This window comes from Haliotis rufescens, unplaced genomic scaffold (genome assembly GCF_023055435.1).
Source record: "Haliotis rufescens isolate VD_foot unplaced genomic scaffold, xgHalRufe1.0.p SCAF_4, whole genome shotgun sequence".
NCBI classification, from domain to species: domain Eukaryota; kingdom Metazoa; phylum Mollusca; class Gastropoda; order Lepetellida; family Haliotidae; genus Haliotis; species Haliotis rufescens.
In genome coordinates this window covers 6,698,088-6,725,806 of record NW_025964112.1, presented here as the reverse complement: position 1 = coordinate 6,725,806, position 27,719 = coordinate 6,698,088, and the positions used below count along the sequence as shown (strand labels likewise).

Genomic DNA, 27,719 nt, shown 5'->3' with positions numbered 1-27,719 from the left:
GCAAGCTTCCAACACTATACTGGAATCCAGCAGGGAGACGGGTCCTTTTTCAAGACAATCAACAATGACAATATTGTGAACATTCGAGAGTGCATGAACAATACTTCTAGGGCCTGTTACATATTGCTGCTGTCACTTATTTGACCCAGTGTGTTGCCCGTGTAATGTTATACCTCACCCAGTGTTTATATAACTTATTGATTATTCATTGATCCTGAGTGGTCATTTGCTGATTTCACAATTCAGAAAATTCTACATTTGTAAACAAATCATTTAAGGGCTAAATATTTCTGTAACATAGAGCTGAAAGCTGAGAGATTTGTTGAGTCTCCATGACAGGAGAAAATCAGGGTTTTGAAGAAGTCAGATTTGTTAGCTTTAGTAAGTGTTACAGCATTGATGCTAAGCCTTCAATGGGAAAAAGTGAAATGAAAAAACTTGTAAATATTTTGTTGAGGAAGAAATTTTGAATTCAGCATTGACATTGCGAACTGAAGAAAAATCAGAAAGTTCTGAACTGTGAAAGTTGGAAATGGAATTTCAAAGAGAAAAAGAAAGAGTGAGCGAAAATTGAAAGAACTGGAATTTCAAAAAGAAAAGATGAGAGAATTCAAAGAGAAAGAAAAGAAGAGGAGAGAATTTCAAGGAGGAAGAAAAGGAGAGGAGAGAGAAATCACATTGAGGGAAAAAGAATTGCTAAACAGAAATTTTCCTCTCCAAATGATCAATATTCCTTTGATGTGACTAAAAATGTGAAATTTGTCCTTCCTTTTCAAGAAAATGAAGTTGATAACTTTTCTTGCATTTTGAAAAGGTGGCAAAAAATTGGAAATGCCAATAGAGCACTGCATAATGTTATTGCAAAGTGTATTAAAGGCAAAGCACAAGAAGTCATTTCAGCACTACCAGTAGATGTTAGTTCAAATCATAATGAGGTGAAGAAGGCTATTTTGAAGGAAACATTTAGGCAGTCAAAGATCAGGAGTGATGATAGTTATGTAGCGTTTGCTATGGAACAGAAAACTCTTTGTTTGATAGGTGGTGTTTATTGAAGGATATTGGTCAGAATTATGACAAGTCGAGGCAGCTTAATCAGCTGTTAGAAGATTTCAATTAGTGTGCTGACATAAGGTGAGGTGAGATGAGGTGAGGCGAGGTGAAATTTGGTTGAATGTCGTGTGCAAGATTATTGCACTTAAATAGCGCTGTGTGTGTGTGTGTGTGTGCGCGCGTGCGTGCGTGCGCTCTAGTTCGGACTGATGCCGATTTATAGTGACAGCATGAATACCCCACTCAGACACAGTAATCCCAGACTCCAAGCCCACCTGTCCTTGTTTTAGCCCCTTATTGCTGAGCACAAGACAGGGCAACAGTACCATCTTTTAACATCTTTTGGTGTGACGAGGCTGAGGATCGAACCCTGGACCTTCCGCTCTCGGGCGGACGCTCTACCACTAGACCACAGAGGCAGTCTGCTGACATAAGGAGTTATATGGATGAACAGTAGGTAGATCAGTTACACCAGGCTGTAACCTTGGCAGATGATTACTCAGTTACTAACAAGCGTAATTTCAGGCAGTATGGCTACTCTCCCAGGAATGGTCAGGGTAAATTCAGATCAGGAAAGGTCAACTACTTCTCGTCAGACAGGTTCAAATCCTAACAAGTTGGACAGTTCATATCCAAAGTAATCAGATACCCCAGTTGGTTTGCAACTGGATTCAGGTTGTTGTCAGGTATTCGATGTAGGTACTGTCGTATGTCAGGTCATTTTATTTCTGATCATCATAATAGTATACCATGTTCAACTGAAATCATACCATGTCAGTTTTATTCCTTTACAAATGAATCAGTCAATCTGTCTTTATCATTGAAAACAATTATATATAAAACAATCCCAACAAAACAAATGTTAGATGCATATCATAAAAGATAAATGTCCCCGGGTCATGTCATATTGTCATACATCTTCTTCAATGAGATATCGGTCAACATAACTTATGTCATCCACAAAATTCCCAATAACCAGTGAGTTGTTGACGTTTTATTGCGACATTTCAAATGTAAAAAACAAAAAGTGACATTTAGCTCAACTTTTAAAGTGTACAGTATTGTAATATGTATTCCAACCAGAAAACGCACAATGTCCATCCAAATTGCAAATATCTATTTTTACTTATACCACCTCTTCAGAACTTAAACACCAGTCATTATAACACATGAACAACACACACATGCAAGCCGTGAGAACACTTGATTCATGTCAGAGATAAAAGCTAAAAGTTCCAACAGATTCAATACCAATCCCAGAACTATTAATGATCATATTCTTACTTTTGATTCTTGTAATAGCTGCCATAAATAACAAGCTTGGCTACTGTGGACCTTAGTAACTTTACCATTAGGACATCCGTAACCATAAGTGGTGCCACATTACAAATTACGAATACGGTGGTTTCTAGAATCCATTTCAAACATTGAATGCATCAGGATGATGTTAATATCATGGTCTACATACTCATTACAAGGACCATGATATTCATTGCAACTAGTTGGTGTGAAACGATACATCGTGCACCCATGCATTGTAAGTTTTCAGGCGATGATACGATACACAATGTTTTTTTCTGTATCGATACAAGACGATACACTTGTCAGATACAAGGAGGTGACTGGTGTTGTTTTTTTGCATTTCCTTTGGTGAGAATCTCATTATTTCACTTCCTAAACAGAGGGATAAATTAGCATCATTATTCCTCCATCATGCTACAATTATATATATTTAGTAACCTCCTACTCTACTTCATTTACATCATATTTTCATTTCAATTAAGTCATTACTGAATAGTACAGAAAATTGAATACACAAAAAAACTTACAGAAACATCATGAATATCACTGGCAGTATAGAAGCTAAATTTGTCAATCAGCAATAAACATCAACATATTCGTTTTCCATAATCATAAAAATAGAAACCTTTCAATATTGTGGGGAAAGAAGGTGTGGTCCTAGGCTATTACTTCCTTGGGGAAGAACTGGCCAGGAGGTGTTCAATCTGTAACACTGGGCTTAGATTCTGTCAAGGGCCTGAAGTAAGTTGTTATTCTTTACACCTTTATGAATGCCCAATCGCACACTTGAAAGAAAATTGTATCTCTATTTCTAACCTTTTTCACTGTAGAGGTTTGCGTTTTAATATATACTACTCAAAAGAAGTTAAGGATCACCTGATTCTTTCATATTACTATAGGTAATCTCTCATGTCATGACAGATTTACTTTACCATTATGAAAGAATCGGGTGATCCTTAACTTCTTTTGAGTAGTATATATCCCTTTGACCATGAGTTTCATAATACAACTGCGCACAAACATCCAAGTGAAAAAACAAGAATGACTAATTCATGTCGACCGTACCAGGTAGTACACTGCTAATGAGTCTTGGTGAGCCGTCCATGACTGAGATAAAATCTTGCGGAAAATTACTCATTCTGTTGCATAATAGTGTTCAAAGAAGTAATGTCAACATGTTTCAGCATGTTCAGTGCACCAAACTAAAAAAAAAGAGCTTAAATATTGCGCAAACCAACTGAGTGGCAATAAACATAATTAAACCATGTGTTGTAGGGACAAAACAATATTCCCATTGTGGATAAATAAAAAAACTAAACAAGGTAATTAGGTTTACATATGCATCTGCATAATCATGTAGTACTTGTCATGCTTTAGTCCAGCTCATCTACCCTCATAAAGCAGTCCCGGGCAATTCTACGTTTCTGCAATTGTGGAAAGATTTTAAGAAAATGTAACTCGCTGCAGAATTACAGAAAAATCGTGGAATTCCTTTTCTTTGTATCAATCAACACAGTAAATGTTCATTCTTTTTAGGCTTTTCTATAAAATTTGGCCCAAATGCTACCCAAACATTTAAAAAATGATTCAAACCTACAAAATATGAATCCTGCTATGAAACAAAATTTGAAATAAAAAAATTCTCACATATTAACATGTTTGTGGTATTACGACTACATAAACCATATTTAAATCTATCCAGTAACAGATATTGGTGAAGCTATGGATATTTGTGTGCATAATCGTATGTCTTTTCAAATGATAACTGTTTATAATGACAGATTGGAGAATAATGTTTTGGACATGAATTCACATTTTTGAAAAATGAGTTTAAATAATAAAATTTAGTGCAGAATTTTGGTAATTTTACTGCAGACTGTTGATCATTTTACTGAAGAATTCATCTAGGACTGAAAAAGGGAGAAGAAAAGGGGAGAGGAGGAGGGGAAGAGGTGGAGGGAGGAAGAAAATTGAACAAACATTTCAGTACAAGTTGTAAAAGTTGTTTTGATGTTTCTCGTATCTTGCACTCTGTTCTATGGGGTGCAATAGACACTCCTTCCCCTATATGGCATCCTGCACAATGTCATGGTCACTGTTGTTGTCTTTGATGGGTTCTTTGTCAGGCACAGTTGCAGCAGCAACCAATTCTTCCTTGGTGAGAAGCTCTGCAACTGGCAGGTCACGCAGTCTCTGGGGATACTACATCAATGCTGTTTTCCTTGGTGTACTCATGGAACTTTCGGACAGCATCGGTGACATCTTCTTGTTGAAATCCCATGAAAATCTTCATCAATGCCAAATGCTGTCCGAATTCCCTTCAACCAGCAGTTATTGAAAGTGTTGGCATCCTTCAAAGTCACCATCTTCAGGAATGCGATGGGGGTCCAGTGTTCTTTCTACCAACGGACTGAAATCTCTGATAATGAGCCTTGTACGCCTTTATTATTCCTTGGCTAAGTGTTTGGACCAGAGAAGTTATGTTCTTTTGGCAATAAGAATGCCTTTATGAGTCCATGTGACTGGGCAGGGCAGTTATCCAATAGCAGGAAAGGTTTCTCCTCCAAGTTTCGTGATCGCAGATGGTCGGAGAGAGCTGACACAAACTTATGTAAAAAATTATCTTAAAAAATCTTTGCTGTTATCCATGCATTTGAAGAGGCACTGAAGTGTACAGGCAGTGTTGCTCTGTTGATGTGATGAAAGCACCTAGGATTCTGGGTGCTGCCGTTCACTAAAGGCTTCAGCTTGTGTGTCCCTTGCTTGTTGCATGTAAGCAAAACTGTGACCCTGTTGGTTGGCTGACTTGAACCCTGTCTGCTTGTCATCTTTGGTTCCTAGGGTCTTGTCTGGCAACAGCTTGTTGTACAGGCCAGTCTCATCACAGTTGTAGATCTGTTCTTCGTCGTACCCCCTGATTCCATTAGCTCTCTTTAGGGTGGTGGGTTAGCGTGAGCAGGGTCGTCAACAGCAAATCTCTTTTCCCCGGTCACTGTATACCATGTTGTTTCTGAAGCCTTAATAACCAGCCTGTGTTGGCCTTGAAGGTGTCGTTGGGTCCATGGATATATTGGGAAAGTTTCTCTCACCAGATAGTGGCATGCCTCCATGTCTGGTTTGCGTGAACAATGCAAACTGAGCTTCTCCCAGCCTTTAGTTTCTTCTGCAGTCCCCTGATCTCCTGCGTCTTAAATGCAAGGTCTTGAATTTCTTCTTCTTCTTCTTTACGCCATCTACGTATGGTCCCTGCACAAATTCAAGCTGATCGGCAAGTGCTGGCTTGCAATGCACCCTCTCTCACCCGCCTTACAACCTCCAGCTTGTATTTAATAGTGTACACCTGTCGCTTAGATTTACTTGCAGTGGTTGTCATGATTGAAATGGTAAAGACTAAAAACATATATTTTATACCCTTCGTAATTAGGCTATTTAAACAATGAAGTTTCAATGGGGTTTTTTCAGGTCTCTCCTTGTTACTAAAGTACTGATCAAATACCATTGTTTCTGTTGTTGTTATTGCATTACACATGGCTGGTTTGAAATTCAAAGAAATTGCACATGTTATCTTATCAATCACAATAAGCTGACAGAACTATGAAATTGAACAATGCAGCGTAAGTGTCTTGTTGCTGTGATTTGATTTTATGTGAGCATAATGCCAGATCTTTATACATTATATTTTTCACAACTGGAACAAAAGGCAGAACGATTACGTTCACATGCCGCTGGATACAATGTATCATGAATGTAGTTGTTTTACAAATACACACACATGTACTGCGACTGGGAATAAAACCTCATCAGTTTATTTGTCACTTTATTTGCACTAACACGCTTTTTATGGAAATTCTTCATGATTTGTATTTATCCAAGGGTTACCCCAAGCTGCATCTGGGCTAGCAGTACATGGAGTAGCAATATGTCGAGGAATCAATGTAGTTGAACAGTTGGGCTACACATTGAACTTGATCTCAAACTAACAATATCTGTCACATCTATCACCCCAAATCAGTCAGGCCAATTCTAGCTGTATACCAGCAGGGTTAGAAACTAACAGTTTTTGTCCACTAGTCCTAATAATGATACCATATAGCAAAACCCTTAACATGGGCCAATTTCTACTGGTCCATAGGATACCTTTACTATTGGGCAGTTTAGTAAGGACTACAGGACTAGTGCCAATTTCTAACGCTGATACAAGACTTTCATTCATGTCTTTATAAGTTTGGTCAAACACCATTGATATCTGTTAAAATCAATATCTGGAAACAAATAAAATATTTGACAGTCACAGTCCTATGACCTTGTTATTACCAAATGACTTCGCTCATTTTGAAATTGAACTTTCTCTGTGAACATATACAACATAACGATAAAATATGAAACATACGTCCCTCTTGCTTGTTGTAGCAGGTGACTCAATGGATTGGGGTCAGACTCAGTGACTTGGTTAATTGCATGTCATCGTAACCTTGTTTTGTTTGTATGTTTAACAATGCACTGAGCAATATTAAAGCTATATGATGGCAGTCTGTAAATAATCGAGTCTGGACCAGACAATCCAGGGATAGGGTATCAGACCAGTATATTTTCAAGGACACTGACTGTCAGCCAAAATGCCCCAAACCTTTTTTTTTTTTAAATTTGGTAATAATATAAACAAATGCCCTGTCCAAAATTCAGAAAAGAGTGAAAGCATCCTCATGCCATTTGTCTCTAGCAAAGGAGGAATGTTTTTCTAGGCAACACCAACGTGACAAAATTAATCACATCTTCTTTGAAGCAGGGATTTAAATGATGTAGTAATCCCGTGCTTTTCCAACATCTTCTAGCCTTGTTATGCTACCTGGCAAATAAACCAGTATTGGAACTAATCTCAAAGGCTTTACTAGCTTGGGTAAAGATAAAATGCCCCTGTAATATAACAACAATGGGGAAATTGGGTAATTTGTACTAGCCCCAGGCTAGTGGGCTAGTGTTAAGCTCGAACCCTATACACTGGTGCTTACTGTAGACTGATGCTTAGTCTCTGAAAATATATAATTTGGACAGAAACCAATAACTCCATTTCAATTGAAAGTGCGATGGGTGATTCCTGAATCTGAAGAAATTCTAGACTTACTTCATTTGGGACTTTTGCATTACCATGATTACAGAAAGAGCTGGGAGGAAGGGAAAATAATTTGGTTCAGGGACTGTGAGACAGACCACATGGCAACATATAACATTCATAAGGTGAAGGAGGGAATAGTTTGATGTAGAAATCTTCGTTTAGTAAAAATGGCGAAAAACTACTGAGCATGTAGTCAAAATTTAACTTTATCATATTGCTAGAATTTGGTGCAAAATACTGTAATAGTTCCACCAGAATGACAATGGTTGGCATCAGGTACATGTGAAGGGAGTAGCAGAACATATTTTGTAGGATGCTATAACTGTCTACTTGAGAAACCATAATTCAATCTCTCAGTGACTCATCTTCATATTCACCTAGTATTCACATACAAATGGTCTTCACAAACAATAACAACTACCACCAACAATAAGAACTTTGATGTACTTTTATCTAATTGAATTTTTAAATTAATATATTTTTATTCTAATTGAAATTTTAAAATAAACAATGTTGACTCTTGCATACTAAATTTCTTTCTGATTATCTCACAACAGCTGTTAGCATCATTAGTTTTCAGGGATATTATGACATGGAAACTGGCTGTATAAAACTCAGTCAACAGCTATAAAAAAAAAAAACAGTAAAAGGATCTGTTCTCCATCAGACTCAAAATGTTACATTGAGGAAGAAAAGTGCATTTTTGTACATGCTTTGTGGTACATGCTTTGTGGTACATGCTTAGTGGTACATGCTTAGTGTTCCAGCATAGTGTCCAAGATCTTGCTAAAACAATTTCACCACAATCACGACTTAACATGGCGAAATTAAGTTATCAAATGTCCCTTCTAGATAAATTAACAGTGGTGATAATAACAAACTATTTAAAACCGTGATGCAAGGGTTAGGTTGCCTGTGTGTATTTGACATTGCATGTACTTCCTATTCATTTACCCATAAGCCCCATGGACTGTCCACACAATGATCAGTTTTATGCAGTGAGCATATTTATCTCAAGGAATCTGAAGACAATTTTGTCTACACTAGCTGCAACTAATGCTTTCAGTCACATTAACAACAAACACTGAACATGTTAAAACAAAGCAAACTACGCATCCGGTTCGTAAACAACATGGATTTCAACTAGCTGATTTTGGTTGACTGCATGATTTGCATGATTAATTTGTGATTAATCAAGGTGCTCAGGTGATTTGATGCCATTCGCGAGGTAAGACCCGTTTTATTACAATACAGATCTTGATTTTCGATCAAAACATCTTGACAGGCTGCAACCTTTTTGTTTGAAGCATATGTAAGTCATATGAGTGAGTGAGTGTGTGAGTATGGTTTTACGCCGCTTTTAGCAATATTCCAGCAATATCACGGCGGGGGACACCAGAAATGGGCTTCACACATTGTACCCATGTCGGGAATCGAACCCGGGTCTTCGGCATGACGAGCGAACGCTTTAACCACTAGGCTACCCGACCGCCCCGCAAGTCATATGAGATGTGGAATCTGATTGGTCAATAGGAGGGACAAATAACTGACATAAGCCACTGGTGGAGCTACGATCGAGCCACAAAATTCCAACCAGGTTTGGCAAGGGTATGAATTGGACTTTCATAGTCAGTTAACACCCTTGACTCAGGAAGAAGTGTTCATCCAAAAAAAAAGAAAAAAAAGTAATCTTTGTGTCAATCTATAATTTGCACAAACATTTGGGGAACATTTAATTTGGCGCGACAAAAGTCAGATCGAGGCTCTGCGTTGACCTGATCTTCTGGACGGCCCTGGGAAGGAGTACAGGTGGCAGAAAAACATATGCTCTCAGTCCTGCCTTGGGAACGCTGTAGGCTTCAACTGCCCAAGCCAGGGATCCGGTACTGGAGATAGCGCATCCACAAGGATGTTGTGATAGCCTGGAATGTGTTGAACCTGGAACTGGTCCCCAGATGATCCACCAGGTGAAAGAAACGGAACATCTGTTGAAGGACTGAGGGTGAGTGAGTCCTTCCTTGGTTCCGTAGACACTAGATGATGGTTATGTTGTCCATTGAGATGGAGGGCCGGGTGTGTCTGAGGGCCTGCTTCCAATGAGCGATGGCCAAGATAAGCGCCTCTAGTTCGAGATTGTTGATGTGTCATAGGCACTGATCGGCGGACCACAGCCCTGGGGCGACCTGTACCTCAAGGTGAGGGCCCCATCCCTGCAGGGAGGCATCTACGAATAGGCGCAGAGAGGCTGTAAGCTCTGTCAAGGAGACGCCGCCTACAACATTTCATTCCACCATCCACCACTGGAGATGCAGTTTGGAGTGGTCTGGGACAACGATGGACACAATGGGGTCCTGGCGCCTGATGTAGGGAACCAGGAACATCTGAACTGGGCGCAGTTGAAGCCTTACCATGTATGTCAAGTCCTGCGCTGAGGTTAGGAGGCCTAGGAGGACTTGCCATTGACACAGAGTGCGTGGCTGGTGGAGGGCTGGAATCAGGTGTGATTGTACGCACTCCTACCGGTCCGTGGGTACAGAGAGGAGGTCGAGGTGTGTCTGAAAGAGACCACGGATGAACTGAAGGCGGAATGAGAGTGTCAACTCTGACTTCCTGAGGTTGATCTTCCAACCCAACTGGTACAGGAGCCGGAGGGTGAAGTCCCTGTGGCGAAGTAGAGTGAATGTGTCCCAATTATTCGATCTAGACCTTGAACTGTATGTCCCGGAGATGGAGGAGACGAGACGAGACAAGACGAGGCTATTGGCTTGGTAAGCCATGTGTGTGCGTGCGTGCGTGCGTGCGTGCGTGCGTGTCATATGGTCCTGGGGATCTCCCAATTTTGCCAGAATCGACCAAGGAGGCTGGCTGTGATACCCTAGCCAGGGCCTTGAGAGCAGTCTTATCTTGGGCGAAGGCTGAAACTCGGAAGTGGGTCTTGGAGACCTGTCCGTTAAATAGGTCTGAGTAGGACCAGGGTTGACAAAGTAGGTCTCTCTTTAATTCTGATCTTCCAACCCAACTGTTACAGGAGCCGGAGGGCGAAGTCCCTGTGGCGAAGTAGAGTTACTGTGTCCCAATTATTCGATCTAGACCTTGAACTGAATGTCCTGGAGATGGAGGTACGAGACGAGACAAAGGGTTGACAAAGTAGGTCTCTCTTTAATTCTGGGTCCCAAATCCGACACAGCAAGGTAGCCAAGAGGCCGCGTGGTTGTAAGTTCAATCAGGGCAGCTTGCATATGGGAGCACATAGAGTACATTTTGTGTTTTTCAAGAGTACAGTTATACCGCTGTTTTGACGTCACAGTGCACTCTAACATAGTATGATGTCATTGTGCAATCTAACTTTGTGACGTCACAATAAGACACATTACATTGTGTGGGTCAGGCTACAACACATACACAAGTAAGTATTGTAGTGGCAGTAAAATGTACAATAATTGTATAAAATAATTCAATTTATATACATATGCTACAATACTAATAACAATGTGACCCAATATAGCGTGCAGTTACATCCCTTTATATGCACACTGCTTTTCTGCGCATCTTGTGTTATTGTCATGGCAGGAGTAGAAGTTTGTGTGCTTGTTTTGCTGTTTGCAAATTTGGTCAATGAAAATATTAAATTTACGAAAAAACAGCACAAGACATGTTGATATAAAAATTCAATGGTATTTGTGTACACTGTTCCATAAGCAGAGATTAAGACAGGACTAACTTGCATACTTCAGCATGGATTTGTTGACATGCTATATCCGGTGTTACGTGCTCATGTAACCAAATAAATCAAAGCATTGTATGTGAGTATTATGCACACACCGGAAGTCCAATGGTTGTCAAATATTGTATTCCAGTATTTTACTCAAGGAATACATTAATGTAGGGAGACCCTTTCCCAGGTTGAATGTATGCAACTGTTAATCTGGTTACATACTACCGTAGTATGAACACCCCCACAAAATAACGCCTGTGCTCACTATATTTTGAAAAGGCATTGCCCGAGAACCATTTATAATATTTTTGAAGCCTAACTATACAATATCTACTACCGTATATTGCTGTGTATAAGGTGAGTTTTTCGTACCTAAAATGAGGGGGTTAAGAAAGGGGGTCGTCTTATACACGGAGTCGAAGATCTCACATTTTTTTCCACTGGCGATGTCAACCGGCGTCCGATAGCCAGCCCAGCATTTGACAATAAAACTTCGCATTTCGTCCCAAATAACTGTTCCAATAACTATTTCCATACATAAACATGATTTGTATCTCTTTTCCTTGAATAAAGTTTAATAATTTCTGCAAATAAAGTTGAAATGACCCTCGCCTCGATGCAGATTGTCAAACCAGCTGACACGGTAAAACAATCAACATCCGTGAGTAGAGAGCCAGAAGTACTAGTAAGCGTTTGCATATTGCACATGTGACCTAACATGTGATAACTGGTGAAGCTGAATTCAATTCCCGCTGTTTTTACAGTTGTATTTACAACTGTTGGAGACAGTGTGAATAAGTGATTGTGGAATAAACACGCTGAATGTGAAGCAAATATAAGCCTAGTTAGTTACAACATAGTTATTTGGCGATTAAATTACTCACCATTGTCTCTTATATGTTATTACTTTATAAATGAATTTTATTTTACGGGCACCAATTTGGTGTCGTACCGTGTAAACACAAAATGGCAACATGTGCTGGAGTTACACACGCGACCAATCATCCTGAAAAAACAACGCAAGATAAACATATTTTTATTGCATATATAAGGTTTGTGTGCGTACTTGTGATGTGCTTCATTCCAGGTCACCTTTTACACGGAGTATAGGATTTTGGGTTGATTTTTAAGGCGTGTACAGGGGGGTCGTCTTATACGTGGGGTCGCCTTATACACAGCGATATACGGTCCATATTGTCACATGTATACCCTTTACTTATTCTACCTCTGAAGTTTCTTATCAATGTTCCAAGAAATGCAAATCTTGCTGAAACAAAACTTTCGAAATCAAAAGATCCTTGTACTAGTAGATCTACATTCATTAGTAGTTGGGAGATACTGCCTTGACCCCTATCAGTTGCCAGATGTTTTCTCTCCCATTCCTACTATTTGGGATCTGAAAACATTTCCTTTTTGGAAGGCACGCATGATCACTGGTCAAAGGGAGATAACCCGCAGAGTAGTTGACAATTCATGCTCATAATTCTCGTGTTGGTTTATGCTGCTTTGGACAGTATTTCAGTTATATCAAGGTGTAATTCTGAGATAAGTTATGCTTATTTCAGCTAAACTGAAAACTCACCTGACCTCAACAGTTAATAGTTCATAACTTAATGGAATGTTGTGATAAAACGTACCTTTTACATTAAGAGACATTCTGAAACCAAGAGGCTATTTTGAAAATGAACTTGGAAATTTCATACTTGAACCCAAGATTTTTGGGAAAATAATTAGCCAATAATTTACATGATAAAAAACATTTTATAATAAGAAACATTTGTACAGGAATAAAATATCCATCACAATGCTTACCTTTACAGAATTATTGTGTATATCTAGGCAGAAGCTGATTCGTTGATGGAAAGCAGCCATGGGTTCTTTCGTCATGTACACATTACTTGTTTCTTTAGACTGAACATAGCCCTTCTCATGATCTATCGTGGCCTCGATCACACCATCTCGGATTGCCTGGAAGGAGTCAAGTATTATATATCATAATGTAGTGCTTGCTGACTTGGCTGATGTATGTCATCGTATCCCAATTGTGTAGATTGATGCTCATGTTAATCATTGGATTGTCAGGTCCAGACTTTAGTATTTACAGACCGCCGTTTTTTAGCGGGAATATGCTGAGTGAGGAATTATACAACAAACAAACATAATATAGTGCATAATGAGTCAGTTGGGTTTAATGCCACTTTGAACAGTATTCAGTTATAGCACAGCGTGTCAGCTAAATGTGGGAGGAAAGCCCGAAGTGAAGCAGGTCTTCCCCACTTGTATGGGTATGGTGCTGACAGACCTAGAAACAGTCAGGGCTAACTGGGATTCAAACCCACAATCATAGGTTCCTGGCATGACCAGGAGACGCAACTTTTCACAGTGGAGAGAAACATACTAACACATAAACATTAAGAGCATTTCTTCATGCGGAAGTTAAAGAGAACGAATTATTATCTTATGATCTCAATGTTTAATTGAATAAAAATCTATATCACAGGAACAGATAGACCTCTCATTTTCGCTTCTAATTGTAGGTGTATTATACACCTACCGATACACTTTTCTAATGTTGCCATAGAGATTATTCACTTTGAACTCTTATAATTCCAGATGTGAATTAAAATTAAATTCAAGATACTTTGTAAACTTTTCCCCTTGAAAATTGAAGCCAATGACACTGCAACTCTGTGAAAGGGAGTCAGTGGAGGAAAAAACATTTAGACATGACTGACGTTTTATGAAATGTTTTCATTCATATATGGACACTAGCGACATTCAACAACAAGGTAAAAAATAACTACCTTGGCTACGATATATTCTGCATCCTCTGGACTGTCTAATGATAGTTTCTGTGCAATGTCTACTAATGATATTCTGGAATAGGATAAACTGATCATCCGCACGCCCGTTTTGATGACGTTGTGACGGAGTCGGATGATAAGTGTGTATGTGTCTTCAGCTTGGAACTTGGACCCAAACTTGGCTAACATTTCATTGAATTTAGGAAGGTTTCCATTCCTCACAGCTGAAAAAAAAGAAGAAAAATCAGTTATACTCAGCAACATATTTGTCTATATTATAGAAACACTGATTGGAAATTAACATACATATACACATGATAAAAAGACGATTAAGAATTTTAGCCTGAATGACCTTTATCATATATAGGTTTACAATGATATATATCTTATGATTTACTGGGTGAGAAAAATATAAGCAATATTAACATGCATAAATATTTCTTGAAACATGTCATTGATACATTCATTGAGATTACAATCCCTACAGTGAACATGGTATAAGGGAGATAATTCAATTTCAAACTTACAAACAACTGAGCATAACGATAGGTGACTATTTGGTTTGTTTGTTTGTTTGTTTGTTTGTTTGTTTGTTGACATTTGTTATAAATACTGCAGAGCTATTGGACTGGTAGAATTTACAGTGAACTTATAATGATGTCTGTCAGTTATTACCGAACCCAACTTGATAGATACCTGAATCAATGTGCATTGTGACTCTGGCTAAAGCACCAGTAGGATTTCCTGAAGATGTCAAGGACAATCTTACTCTTAATTAAACTGACATTCTTAATAGTCAAGCTGTTCATACCTTGAGTTAGCTGGAAGTATGGAGCCAGTGTTTTCCTCATGGAAGGCTGCCGAAATGTGTACCTGTCTGGAATATCACCCAAAAGAAGTTCTACTGTGATTGCTAGCTTCTGCACCTGAAAAATACAATTAAGAAAATCTGAAAACAAATCACATCGCGTAACCCCTCATATTCTCAGTCTTGCATATGTGGTAGCTGATGTTAATGACCATGATAAGAGCTGGATATTTGATTTCAAATGTATTATTTTAGGTGTGTGTAACACCGATCACAACAAACTTCAACAAATTAGTATATTATTATCCTGATACCATACAGTGCTCTTTCCCTTTCTTCGATCCTAAAACACAGGACCCCAAAACATGCCTTTCCACTAGAGGGTGCTATCTACAGGTCACCAATTAGAGTTACCTCTCCTTGAGCCTCACTTTCCTCTCATCTGAAAGCATGAACTTCAGATGGTGAAGGTTGGCTGGGCCTTGGTATTGTATTTGGTTAAGTATGGGTGTTTTCCACCCATTCATGAGGTTGTCGGTCGAACTACAGTTTCAATGGGTCTAAGGCATGAATCTCGCCAATGTGAAGCTGTGACTAAAGCAAAAGTTTTCTGTGTGACATACTGTATTGATGATTGGTTGGATGGTTTGTTGTTTAACGCCGCACTCAGCAATATTCCAGCTATATGACGGCGGTCTGTAAATAATCGAGTCTGGACCAGACAATCCAGTGATTAATATCATGAGCATCGATCCACGCAATTGGGATCGATGACATGCATCAACCAAGTCAGTGAGCCTGAGCACCCGATCCCGTTAGTCACCTTTTACGACAAGCATAGTCACCTTTTACGGCAAGCATAGTCACCTTTTACGGCAAGCATGGGTTGCTGAAGACCTATTCTACCCCGGAATCTTCACGGGGCTTGTATCAGGAATTGTAATCCCATTAAGTAGATCAATGCCATGATCCCATGCACGAGGTCTAAAGCATCGTTGCTGATCCCTAGGGGAGATCTCCCTTCCCATTCCCTTCTATCTACAGTACTGTAAACGAATCCCACTTTGCAAAATACTCTACAATAGAATTACGATGTGCCTTTATTATTGCCTGATCAGTCATCAAAGAGAAACCTCAGGCCATTAGTGCATATTGTAGATGTACAACATGTAAAGAACCAACGAAGTTGGTGCAGGAGCTGCCTCTTGAGGACTGAATGAGTTTTCTTTCCTGAAGTGGATCTAAAACTGTTCTCCCATGAATTGTGGGAACCAAAGTCGTCTTGGTCAGTAAAGTGCAGCCAAAGGTAATGTTGGGTGTGTGGGGTATGTGGGGTGTGTGGGGTATGTGGGGTGTGTGGGGGGTGTGGTGTGTGGTGTGTGGTGTGGGGTGTGGGGTGTGGGATGTGGGATGTGTTGGGTGTTTTGGGTGTGTGGGGTGTGTGGGGTGTGTGGGATGTGTGGGATGTGTGGGGTGCGTTGGGTGCGTGGGGTGTGTGGGGTGTGTGGGATGTGTTGGGTGTTGGGTGTGTGGGGTGTGTTGGGTGTGTGGGATGTGTGGGGTGCGTTGGGTGTGTTGGGTGTGTGGGATGTGTGGGATGTGTGGGATGTGTGGGGTGCGTTGGGTGTGTGGGGTGTGTTGGTTGTGTTGGGTGCGTTGGGTGTGTGGGATGCATTGGGTGTGTGGGGTGCGTATGGTGTTTTGGGTGTGTTGGGTGGGGATCAACAATGATCAAGAAACCAGCTGGAAACAGAGCTTACTGTCTGTTTGAATCCAATAGCACTTTGCTGTGGAGCTTTCCTCATAGCCTGTAAAAGGTGTCGGTGGGCTTCAGAGTACTCAAGCTGTGCTGCCTTTATCCTACCTGCAAACAGAAAAACAGTTTGAGAGAAGGTGAAAGGAACTGTGACCATTCACATGCCTTTTACTTCAACCACATGTCTGCTGTGGAACAATAAACCATATGCTCTATACATGAGATAACTGAAGGAATATATACAGGGTTAGAAACTAACAGCTTTTGTCCACTAGTCCTTATCATAGTCTTATAGCAAAACCCTTAAAATGGGCCAATTTCTACTAGTCCTTAGGATACCTTTACTATTGGGCAGTTTGGTTTAGGACTACAGGACTAGTGCCAGTTTCTAACGCTGATATATGGTGCAGCAAAGGTGACACCTGGTACTAGACAGATATCCAATGAATGAGGAATGAATCTTACACTTACCTAAGTAGTACAAATATCGTGCCCATTCATTATTTGAAGCTGATTCTGGAAATGTTGACTTTGACACAAGTTTGTCAGCTTGTTCATAGAGGTTGAAATGAAGATAGTTCCTAAGCAGCAAGTTAATCAGTGATGCTTGGCCTTCATAGTCCGACCTCAAGGTTGCTGTACGTAAACGGGCATGGAGGAAGCTGTAAACACAAACGTAGTCTTGAACTATTTGCAGACATGTTTCTCTCGGTTGAGTACATTAGGAATAAGAGAGAAACTGCTCAGGGAGGTAATTAGCTTGGGTATGTTACGGGTATAAATAAGGAGCATGGAAAGCAGCTCGTCTCTCGCTAGTCAGCACGGCAGTAACACTGAACATAAGTTTTGTAATCCATTATTAATATGTATGATTTAACAAAATATTTATGTATGTTTCTGTTTGCAGAATTTCAATTCTGACGAGAAGGATTGTGCGATCGGGGAAGATGTGGAGTGTGGGAATTTTCATTGAGCAGTTATGCCCCTGTCGGGTTGGTTTATATATATACCAGTTTGTGTCTGAGTTGGCTGACGAGTCGTCATAATACGTGAAAAAGTTAGTTGTATATGTAATACATCCAGTTTTGGAAGTTAGACTGGCGAATAATACGCTCATGGAAGAAATGATGTAAATATATATGACGAGTCATTATAATATGTGCAAGAACTGTGGTCTAAATGTATAATCTGTGATGGAGTAGGCTGACGAGCCTTAATAATACGAGTGTAATGAATGTATATTCAGTTTGTATTATGTATTTAGCTGAAGTCAGTATACCATGCTAACATACTCATTTTAAGTCGTAATACTGTATACCTCATAAGGTTTATGTACATCAAATAGATATTCTGTAAACTCCCCAGAAAAGGGACGGTTGACTTCATTGGGAGAACATGGTCAAGAGCAATTTTCTCTTTAATGTTGTTTTTGATCTCTGGTTTACGTGTCAGACAACAGTTCCATATATAATGATGTATTATGGAAGCGTATATATGTTGATAAGAGAAGTTGGAGTATTTAACATGTATGTAAATAAACTGCCGTGTGTCGACACTGCGGCCGGGCCATTGTAAATATTGGTGTTATGTCGTATGTATATATGTCTGGGTATGTAGCATTGCATAGTATGGAGAGGAGAATAACAGTTTCAACAAAAAAGAGGTAAGGTGAAATTGGGTTTAACATTGCATCCAAGATTATTGCACTCACACAGCGAGCACCAGACAGGGTAACAACAAGTACCATTTTTTAACATCTTTGGGTATGACGCGGCCGGGGATCAAACCCTGAACATTCCGCTCTGATACTAGACCTTGGAGGCGGTCTCAACGAAAAAGATACAAAAACACTTATACAAAATTTCATTTCGAGATAAAGTCAAGTATGCTATCAGAAGACACTGTCATACTAATTGAACATGTAGAAGTCTTTGACCCAAGCTGATTTTCTTGGGAAATATTGGTAAAGTCATCAAAAGTTTTATCTTGGTTCAAGGAACTGCCCCAAGTCAGATTTTCTCTTGATGTATGAAACTTTGTCCTTTTTCCTACGTATTTACCACACTATTTGATCATGTCATCAAGTCCAAAACTTGCAAATAGTAGAATGATAAAAGGATTGTTGTCAGTCATATGAGCATGTTCTGCAACCTAAAAGTGACATTCCTAGCAGATCAACAAGGGCCTCTCCAGATGGTTTGTCCAGATGGTCAATATGACATTCAGATTGTGTAAGTAACAATTAGCCAACGAATCTTGATTCCATAAACTTGACATTTGTATAATCAGGACAACTGCAAGATATTGAGTGAGGGTTTCACTGTATCTAGTTTCAGTACTCTCCCTCTCACTGACACGGCAGTTCACCTAGCACTTACCCTCTGATTTTCTCCAGCTGGTTTGTAAGCTCAAAGGTTCTGGAGTAGTAGAAGTAGCACTTGGCAGCTAGCATGTCAAGTGATCTTCTGTTCTGTGGTAAGATTTTCTGCATCAACAGTTCTGCACACTTTACAGCCTAAAAAAGAATCACATGAGAGATTAGATTAAGATGGTTATATGTGTTATAGATGATATATATAAAGACTGAGTATGGTTCAACATTGCTTTGAACAGTATTTCAGTTATATCATGCCCGCTTGATGCTGACAAACCTAGACCTGGACTATGAACCCATGATCATAAGTTTCTGGAACGCCTAATGGACACGTCTGCATATGCCCCCATGGTTATATCAGTCAGTTTTGAAAAACACTTTTGAGTCTTCTAGCCTGAACATGGCTATTAACATCAATTTCATCAGATTTCAGTGATATCATATGGAATATTATTACCTACGTGGGCAAACATATCGGGGTTCATAAAAATCATATGAGGCATGTGCCCCAGGGTCATATCATGTCATGAGACAACAGTGTGTTGTTTCTTTCATCCAGACAGCATTGTTGACGCCATTTGAATCTAATTGTGACAAGAGGTTGGAATGACATCACAATGGAAACGATGTCATAGCTGAAGATTGTTGAGGTCATTCGACAAATTGTGGTTCCGCTGCTGTTGTGACTTGAATTTTTATATGGGCAAGCACTAAACTTCGTCTCTGTATGCAGACATATTCTTCGGTATAAATAGAACATTAGATGAGGGTTCATGTCATACAATGACATGTGCCTAAATACCAGAATTTAGACACTCTTGTCGTAACATAGTTTGACATGAACACTCATATAATGTTCTATTTATTAGCTGAGCTTACTAGAGCGAACATAATTTACTAGACTGGGGCTTTGGACTAGTAACTAAAGTTGCATATTATTACATGGGAACCAATCAAAACTTCTACATGTTTCTCAAGTGTCTGAAGGTATAATTCTTCTTGAATCAAATGGTAGAGATATCAGACGACACAGGCTAAGAAATCAAATGCATCTAGTGCTCTCACAGGCCATTGAACACTATGTCAGGTTCTTATTTTCAAGGAAGTGCACTACCCTGGGGTTACAACTTCCATGACAGAAATAAACTACTTTGACTTTAGGAGGGTCCTCGAACATTATGTACCCCTCTCACGTTAATGAACAGTAACATTTCAAGTGCTCTGCAGTGAAATTTACAAAGGACATTATCTTGTCCACCAATCACAGGGCTGAACTGTGTTATCAGTGTGCCATGGGAATTCCTTGCATACACTGACAGTTCATCGTGTGCATCTGGGTAGCGGTCAGGATTTAACACGGTCAAGGCTTGAAAGTGCTCTTAAGATATCTTTGGAAAACCTAGATGCAAAGTGTTGCATAACCTGTCGAAGAGGTCAGTGCATTGCTTATGACAGGCATGTACTTGTAACTGACCACTCGTCAGTGTAGGTCTGTTTCAATCCTCCGTAGGTCACTTCACATTTTCAATAAAATATTCCTAATTGTCATCGGAAGTTTCTAGCAAATGCTGGCAGTGTTCTTCTGAGGCAGCTGCCTCGTGGTTTTCTCACAAATATTTATTGACTGGTACATGATATTTACTCTCAGTGGATGGGTTTAACGCAACATAAAAAACGAATCGCCAAAACGCACCATTTCAATGAATATGTGGGTATCATGCAGGCATTTCTCGCTAAATCGAAAATGCACGAACTGTAGTGGGTATGAAACTGTGGCCGATTCTTGGACATACCACTCCTTGGTCAACAATGCCACGCCTAACTCAAATACAGAGAAACCAGGCTATCGGACGTTTGGAAGCTGGAGAGTCTGTCCAAGATGTTGCCTGTCATTTCAATGTTAACATAACCACAATTTACCGTCTCCTGCATCGATACAATGCTACACAGACCACAGAAGACCTTCCTCGGAGGGGTCGTCCTAGGGTCACCACACCTCGACAAGATCGGCAGATTACCCGTCAACACCAGCGACATCCGTTCCTAACTGCAAGTGAAAGTCCTCGACAGACCATAGGAACACATAATCAACACATTAGCCGGGACACTGTGATCCGACGTCTCCGTTCCAACAACCTCAGATGTCGCCGACCAGCACGTCGTCCTGTTCTCCAACCACGGCATCGACAAGCACGACTTCAGTGGGCACAGGGTCATCCCAATTGGCGTCATCCTGAGTGGATCTTCTCTGTTGAAAGTCGCTTTTGTGTCTCCCATGCAGACGGAAGAGTCAGAATTTGGCGGCGTCGAGGTGATCGTTTTGCTGACAAAAACGTTGTGGAAAGGGATCCATGGGGTGGACCTAGCGTCATGATATGGGCAGGGATTGGACTTAATGCGAGACTTAGACTTGAATGTTGGTCAAGGTCGGGGAAACGGCGTCGCTGCTCAGAGGTATATCGATAAAGTGATCAGACCCCACGTTGTTCCATTTTTTGCACAACATCAACAACACATTTTCCAGCAGGACAACGCTTGTCCCCATGTTGCCAGAGCTACCATGGCCTACCTGCAACAACACAACATCCGTGTTCTACCGTGGCCAGCCCTCAGCCCTGATCTGAACCCCATCGAACACTTGTGGGATGAGGTTCAAAGGCGTCTGCACAATGTCCCTACAACAGCCGATGAACTACGCACAGCAGCTCTGGATGTGTGCAGGATGATCCCTAGGGCCTTCACAAATCGTCTGATCCACTCAATGTACAGGAGATGTGTGGCAGTGATCAATGCTAATGGTGGTCACACCAGGTATTGACTGACATTTTGGGTATTGACCCTAAACTGTGTAAGCCCTTAACATTTGAAAAAAACAATTATGTCATCTGCCTTTTAATCCATTAAACTGTCTTCAGTCAAATTTTTGTCAATCTTGCCCTATAAGTATTTCTTGTCTTTACTGTTGAAAATAAATAACATGTATGCTGCATACTCGACTTGCGTTTCTTTTGCATGTGAGTATAGAAATAGCAACGCACAGTGGATGTATGTGATGGAGCAATGTAGGGTATACAAATCCATGTAGTATTGAAGATGCATTGAATGAGTAAAATCAACTTACCTCAGTATACTTCTTGGTGTCAATAAGGTGTATGACTACCAATAGATGAATATAGGCATCGATCTCAGGCATGAGAGGTTGGTTAGCCAGTTTCCCCGAACGAGGGCGGAATGGTGCCCCTATGCCATTAACCTCCTTGGGCTGAAACAAAACATACAAGGTTGAATTCACAAGATTTAACAATTGCAAAAAACATGCTAAGTCATTGTTTGTCACTAAAAGCAACTATTACAAGAATCCAACAAAATAACCCACAAGATATGTAAATAGCAGTACCTTGAAAAATTGGCTGTCAAATTATAGTCAAGTAGCGATAATAGCAGGATTGGTGATACATGTAGCAGTGTGTATTGTGTACATGTATCATAAGAAATATAATCTACATCAACATGACTAATCGTGTTAACTTACAACTGATGGCTGAACCAGGATGAAAGAAATATTGCCACTGATATTTGTATAACTGAAGTATTATTGCTAATAATGTGGACGTGGTGGGAGGGACAACTCATGATGATGATGATGATCATGCTCATAAAAAATATCATCAATTCATGAAATTCAAATGATTGCTCATAATTCTACCATGAATTTGGATATTACCGTATATGACCGCGTATAAGCCGAATTTTGAGGACCAGAAAAAAGATTCTGTAGAAAGGGGTCGGCTTATCCACGGGATACACTTTCATGATAGTATTTTTCAGATCGTGATCTGTCAGAAACATCGGCTGAATGATGGTCCGATAGATTACAACTTCCCGAAAGTTTGGAAGTTGCCACGACTAGAGCCATTATTCTTATAAATTATCAATAAAGTTATTATTATACACCAATGTTGTCATTATTAAAAATTTTTTAGGCATGTTACTCCTTCCGATAATAAGTTTTCAATTGAATGTTCAAAGTTTATCGTTCTTCGTAAACTCCACAATCTTTACATGTAACAATATATGTAATTCACAGCTATAATATATAATCCCCAGATAAAATCGCCAATAGCTATTACGTACGTTTTGCAAAGTTCATAAATTGATAGTGAACAAGTGTCTACCTTTATTGAAAGAGGCAAATAAACAACTGTATCGGCGAGTTATTCCGTTCGGATTAACATACAATAGTGGTGTAAAGGGGGTTATAAAAGTTGGTATATTTTTACAGACTGACATTTTCATCATGAGTTTTAAACAAAAACGCCATGCTTACGATGCTGAATTCCAACTGCGAGTCTTCGCTCCAGCTGATATATTTTCTCACGGGTTCATAATTCTATATACACCGATTCACAAAATGGCGCTTGGTTGTTGATGGCAACATATAACGATCATTATGAGATTAAAAAAACCCACGAGAAACAGCTTCCCACATTATGAAAGTGGATGACTGGTTTGTTAAATCTTTTTTAGAAATAATAATGACTTTTTCAATATAATTACAACGTTTTTCATCTTATATTTTTGAATATTTGCGAGTACCGGCACATGTCTTGCAGTCCGACTTCGCAGTGTTTTTTGTCTTTCAATTCCTGATTCGGCTTATCTGCGGGTCATATCATTTTCTTTCGTATTTCAATGGTCAAATTAACACCTCGGCTTATCTACGGGGTCGGCTTATCCGAGGTCATATACGGTACTCAATTCTTATTGGTCAATCAGATAAATCAATCACAATGACCACTTCTGATTGAAACAGATGATATAATGGCCTCATATCTGCGCAAGCTAATATTTACAGAAAAGTGTTTCTTTCTCACTGTCGGTAGTCATTTTTAAATTATTGTATGGACAATTGTAGGTTATATATACAGAATTTTACTGCCATATTTAAAGTATGTGTGACAATAACTTTGGGGCAGAAAACAAAATAGAAATCGACTAAAAGTTTCGGTGCTTGTCTGTACGTGAACGATTCAGTGACACTACAGTGCATTGTGAACAATGCAATTCAATCAAGTATTGACATGTAAACATTAATGACATTTCTACCTCAGCCACAAACTTGGTGAGATCTTCTTTGTTGCTTTGAGCTGAGGTGAAATAGCCATGGATGAGTTTGTTGAGAATCTTGAAATTTAGCTTTCTCCTCACTGAAACAAGCCCTCTTACAACACGTGACATGAACCGAGGCTCTTTGGTAGCCACAGCTTTTTCAATGTGACGTACATGCTCACGGACATCTGAAACAAGTGGAAAAAATAAATGACATGGATGTTTGCAGCAATAACAAAGTCAATATTAATTATTCCTATGTTTTTCTGTAGCAATATTCCTGCAACATAACGACAGCCTGTAAATAAGTGAGACTGGACCACACAATCCATTGATTGATATTGTGAGCAATGATCCACAATGTCAGGGAACGATGACATGTCAAAGAGCCTGACCAACCAATACCTCAACATGATTAAGTTGCCTCATATAGGTTACTGGAGGCCCAAACAAAACCAAAATACCCAGAATCACATTGTAACATTATCTGTATACTGTAGTGAGGCCTCTTGTATTGTTATACCCCTAAATCTAAACCTTATCTAACATAACTTAATTTCTGAAACATGTTTCAATGTACATGACAAATGAACCTTAAAAAAAGGGAAGAAATAATATTATCATATTTGTTGTTGATTTCTATTGGGAGTCTGTGAAACCCATGCCTGTTTTAACCAAACCCTCTTCAAATTTCAATGAAGGCCCTCCATATTATTGAAGAAAAACTTTCTACATATCAATATAAAAATTCAAAGATAGATTTTAATAATATCCTTGTTTAACTAAATAATACTAAATATAATAAACCAAGTTCTGTCAAAATATAATCAATGACATCAATCATCAACATGATCTGCATCCGACATAATTCCTACAAAGTTATCCCACGGAAGTACATCAGGGACTAGACATATTACTGCGGAATGCTGTGGACAGTGTAGATCTAATGATCAAGGTGGTGATAGACAGTGAAAATCAACAAAGCGAACTGGAGTCATCAGTTTGGTCTTTTGGTAGTTTTACACATCCGCTACACACAACTTGATTTTAATTCAACTTAGACACGTTTCACATTTCATCTATGATAGATATCCTTTTGCTTGTGACTTTGTTTGGCTAAAATACCTTCCAAAGTGAGCAGTTCGGGGTCTTTCTTCACTTCAGTTTCTTCTTTCTTGTCGTCAGGCGTGGCAGGACTCGAAACGTCCTTCATTTCAACATCTACACTTTGAGCTTTAACCATGTTGAACAGCTACAAATAAATATTTCCTCAGTTCAGGCTGAAGTAGTTCAGTATGTGCCTGTAACGACGATCAAAATCTGTAATTCACAGTGAGAGCAGCATGATCAACGCCATGGCATGATGTGCAGATTTTTCTAATATGGCGGACAATAGATTCGCAGTAATGTCATCGATATTTAAAGCAAATATCAATTATTTGCGCATTATCAAATACAATATATTTTAGAAAATATCATATATATAGATAATACATACATTTTCCGAGATTACCTCGAGAAATATTTTTAACCAATCAAAATTGAGCATGTAGTCACTGCCATTGCAGGTTTGTGTTTTCTCGCACCGTGTTCACGGTTCGAAGCCACGTCGATCTGATAAAATATGATAGTTACAGAAAAAAACAAATGTCTAGAGGGCAAATATGTAACGAGACACCACATCCAGCCTATCTTAATTTGCAAAACTAAATTAAATTAATATCGTCCCGAAAAAGTAAAATCGAAATTACCCATGTGCATTTTCGATCGTACATAGGTTATTGTCCAATCTTTCGTTTTTGAAAAGCATTCAACTGGCAATAAAAATTGGAGAAATTGTGTTTTATGCCGCTTCAACACTGTACAGCTTTGGTTATATCGTGACATCTGTTTGTGGGAGGAAAGCCTGAAGTGATACAGGCGTGAGGCAATTATACCACTTTTGTGAAATCCACGAGCACAGGCATTGTATTAAAGGTACAGCATTATCAGTTCGAATCAAGGAATCCACGCACAGGAACTCGTTATTGGTCAGTAAAAAAAAATATGTACCCCCTTTATGTAAGTATATATAGTATATTTTTCTCTACTTACATATAGGGGGTATAAATTTTTATTTACTGACCAATAACGAGTTCCTGTGAATCCACGATTAGTATTCCGGCACACCTAAGGGACGCAACTCTGCCCTGGTAATTCCGGCGCCTTTGACGAGCAAACCCCCCTCCGGTGTGATTTAGGTAATTACCCAAGACTACAGGCCCCTTTAAATCATGCATGACAACACACAAATATTTTCTAAGTTTATCATCATTTTACCTGTCAAAAATCCGAGACCCGTAAAAATCCGGAGTAGAACAGGTCTTCAGCAACCAATGCTTGCTTTATAAGGCGACGATGCTTGTCGTAAGAGGCGACTAACGGGATCGGGTGGTCAGGCTCGCTGACTTGGTGATGCATGTCAACGTATCCCAATTGCGAGGACCGATGGTCATGTTTTGTCAATCACTGGATTGTGTGGTTCAGACTCGATTATTTCCAGACCGCGTCATGTAGCTGGGACATTGCTGAGTGCGACGTTTAAGCCAAAACAACAACAACAACAACAACAACAACAACAACGAAGTAAATTATACTAATTTACGAAGTGAAATTTACTTACTGTGGGAATAGCAGTTAGTACTATAACACTCTTCTAGTAACCCCTGCTTGCATGATGGTAGTGTCACATGTAAACCGGGGGCACAGGTAGCCCAGTCGTCTAAGGCGCCGCGATTCGCTGTGCAGAGTTGCGTCCCTTCGGACACACCAGAAACCTATGATTGTGGGTTCGTATCCCGATTCGCCCCGATTATGTTTCTAGGTTTGTCAGCACCATACCCGTGCTCACCGAAGTGGTAAAGGTCTGAGACCTGCATCACTTCGGGCTTTCCTCCCACATTAAGCTGACACGCCGCGATATAACTGTAATACTGTTAAAAGCGGCGTTAAACCCAACTCACTCACTCACTCATTAAAGCAGCGAGGTGTCACAGCATTGTCCTGGCAAGCCAGATATCCGAACATGTAACTGATTGAACCGATGGGATGTTCTGGGCCGAAAGATTAGCAACCGACCTCAGCGTTCCCAGAATTTGCAACAGCTTGGACAGACCTACAAGAAGAATTGCGGGATACTGGGGAGACAATCCGTCGTTTGGTGTCCAGTATGCGCAGAAGATGTGGTGCCTGCATCGATGATCACGGGCCATGGACCAGATACTAGTATTGAATTTACCATGAAGACTGAACTCCACAGCGTATTTGTTTTACAAATAATTTCTGAATAAATTTGGGTTTTTCCTTAAATATTGTCCCGGGACGTGATATGGAAGCTCTTACCATAACAGCAGTCGTCCCTTAGGAGTCTCTCACTTGTTGAATGTGGGTATCTATCTTTGATTTACATAAACTCTACCGAGAGAGTTGAATGAATTGAAGTATATTAACGCTACATACTAAGGGGCTAATCTTATTTACATTGTGGGGGCGGTCGGGTAGCCTAGTGGTTAAAGCGTTCGCTCGTCACGCCAAAGACCCGGGTTCGATTCCCGACATGGGTTCAATGTGTGAAGCCCATTTCTGGTGTCCCCCGCCGTGATATTGCTGGAATATTGCTAAAAGCTACGTAAAACCATACTCACTCACT

At 39.7% G+C, this 27,719-nt stretch overlaps 1 protein-coding gene across 1 annotated transcript in view; it reads right to left on the bottom strand.

The window, feature by feature from the left end:
• LOC124143045 (26S proteasome non-ATPase regulatory subunit 3-like) overlaps positions 1 to 25,414 on the bottom strand; it is a 37,826-nt gene extending 12,412 nt beyond the window's left edge. Inside the window, exons 1-9 of the mRNA XM_046511842.2 lie at positions 25,157 to 25,414; positions 24,029 to 24,219; positions 22,044 to 22,184; positions 18,927 to 19,063; positions 17,020 to 17,210; positions 16,553 to 16,656; positions 14,796 to 14,910; positions 13,985 to 14,208; positions 12,993 to 13,148 (exon numbers count right to left, since the gene is read on the bottom strand). Of these exons, the coding sequence (XP_046367798.1) occupies positions 12,993 to 13,148; positions 13,985 to 14,208; positions 14,796 to 14,910; positions 16,553 to 16,656; positions 17,020 to 17,210; positions 18,927 to 19,063; positions 22,044 to 22,184; positions 24,029 to 24,219; positions 25,157 to 25,274 (1,377 nt within the window). The 5' untranslated portion in view covers positions 25,275 to 25,414. The remainder of the gene's footprint in view (positions 1 to 12,992; positions 13,149 to 13,984; positions 14,209 to 14,795; positions 14,911 to 16,552; positions 16,657 to 17,019; positions 17,211 to 18,926; positions 19,064 to 22,043; positions 22,185 to 24,028; positions 24,220 to 25,156) is intronic.
• Between the last annotated feature and the right edge of the window lie 2,305 nt (positions 25,415 to 27,719).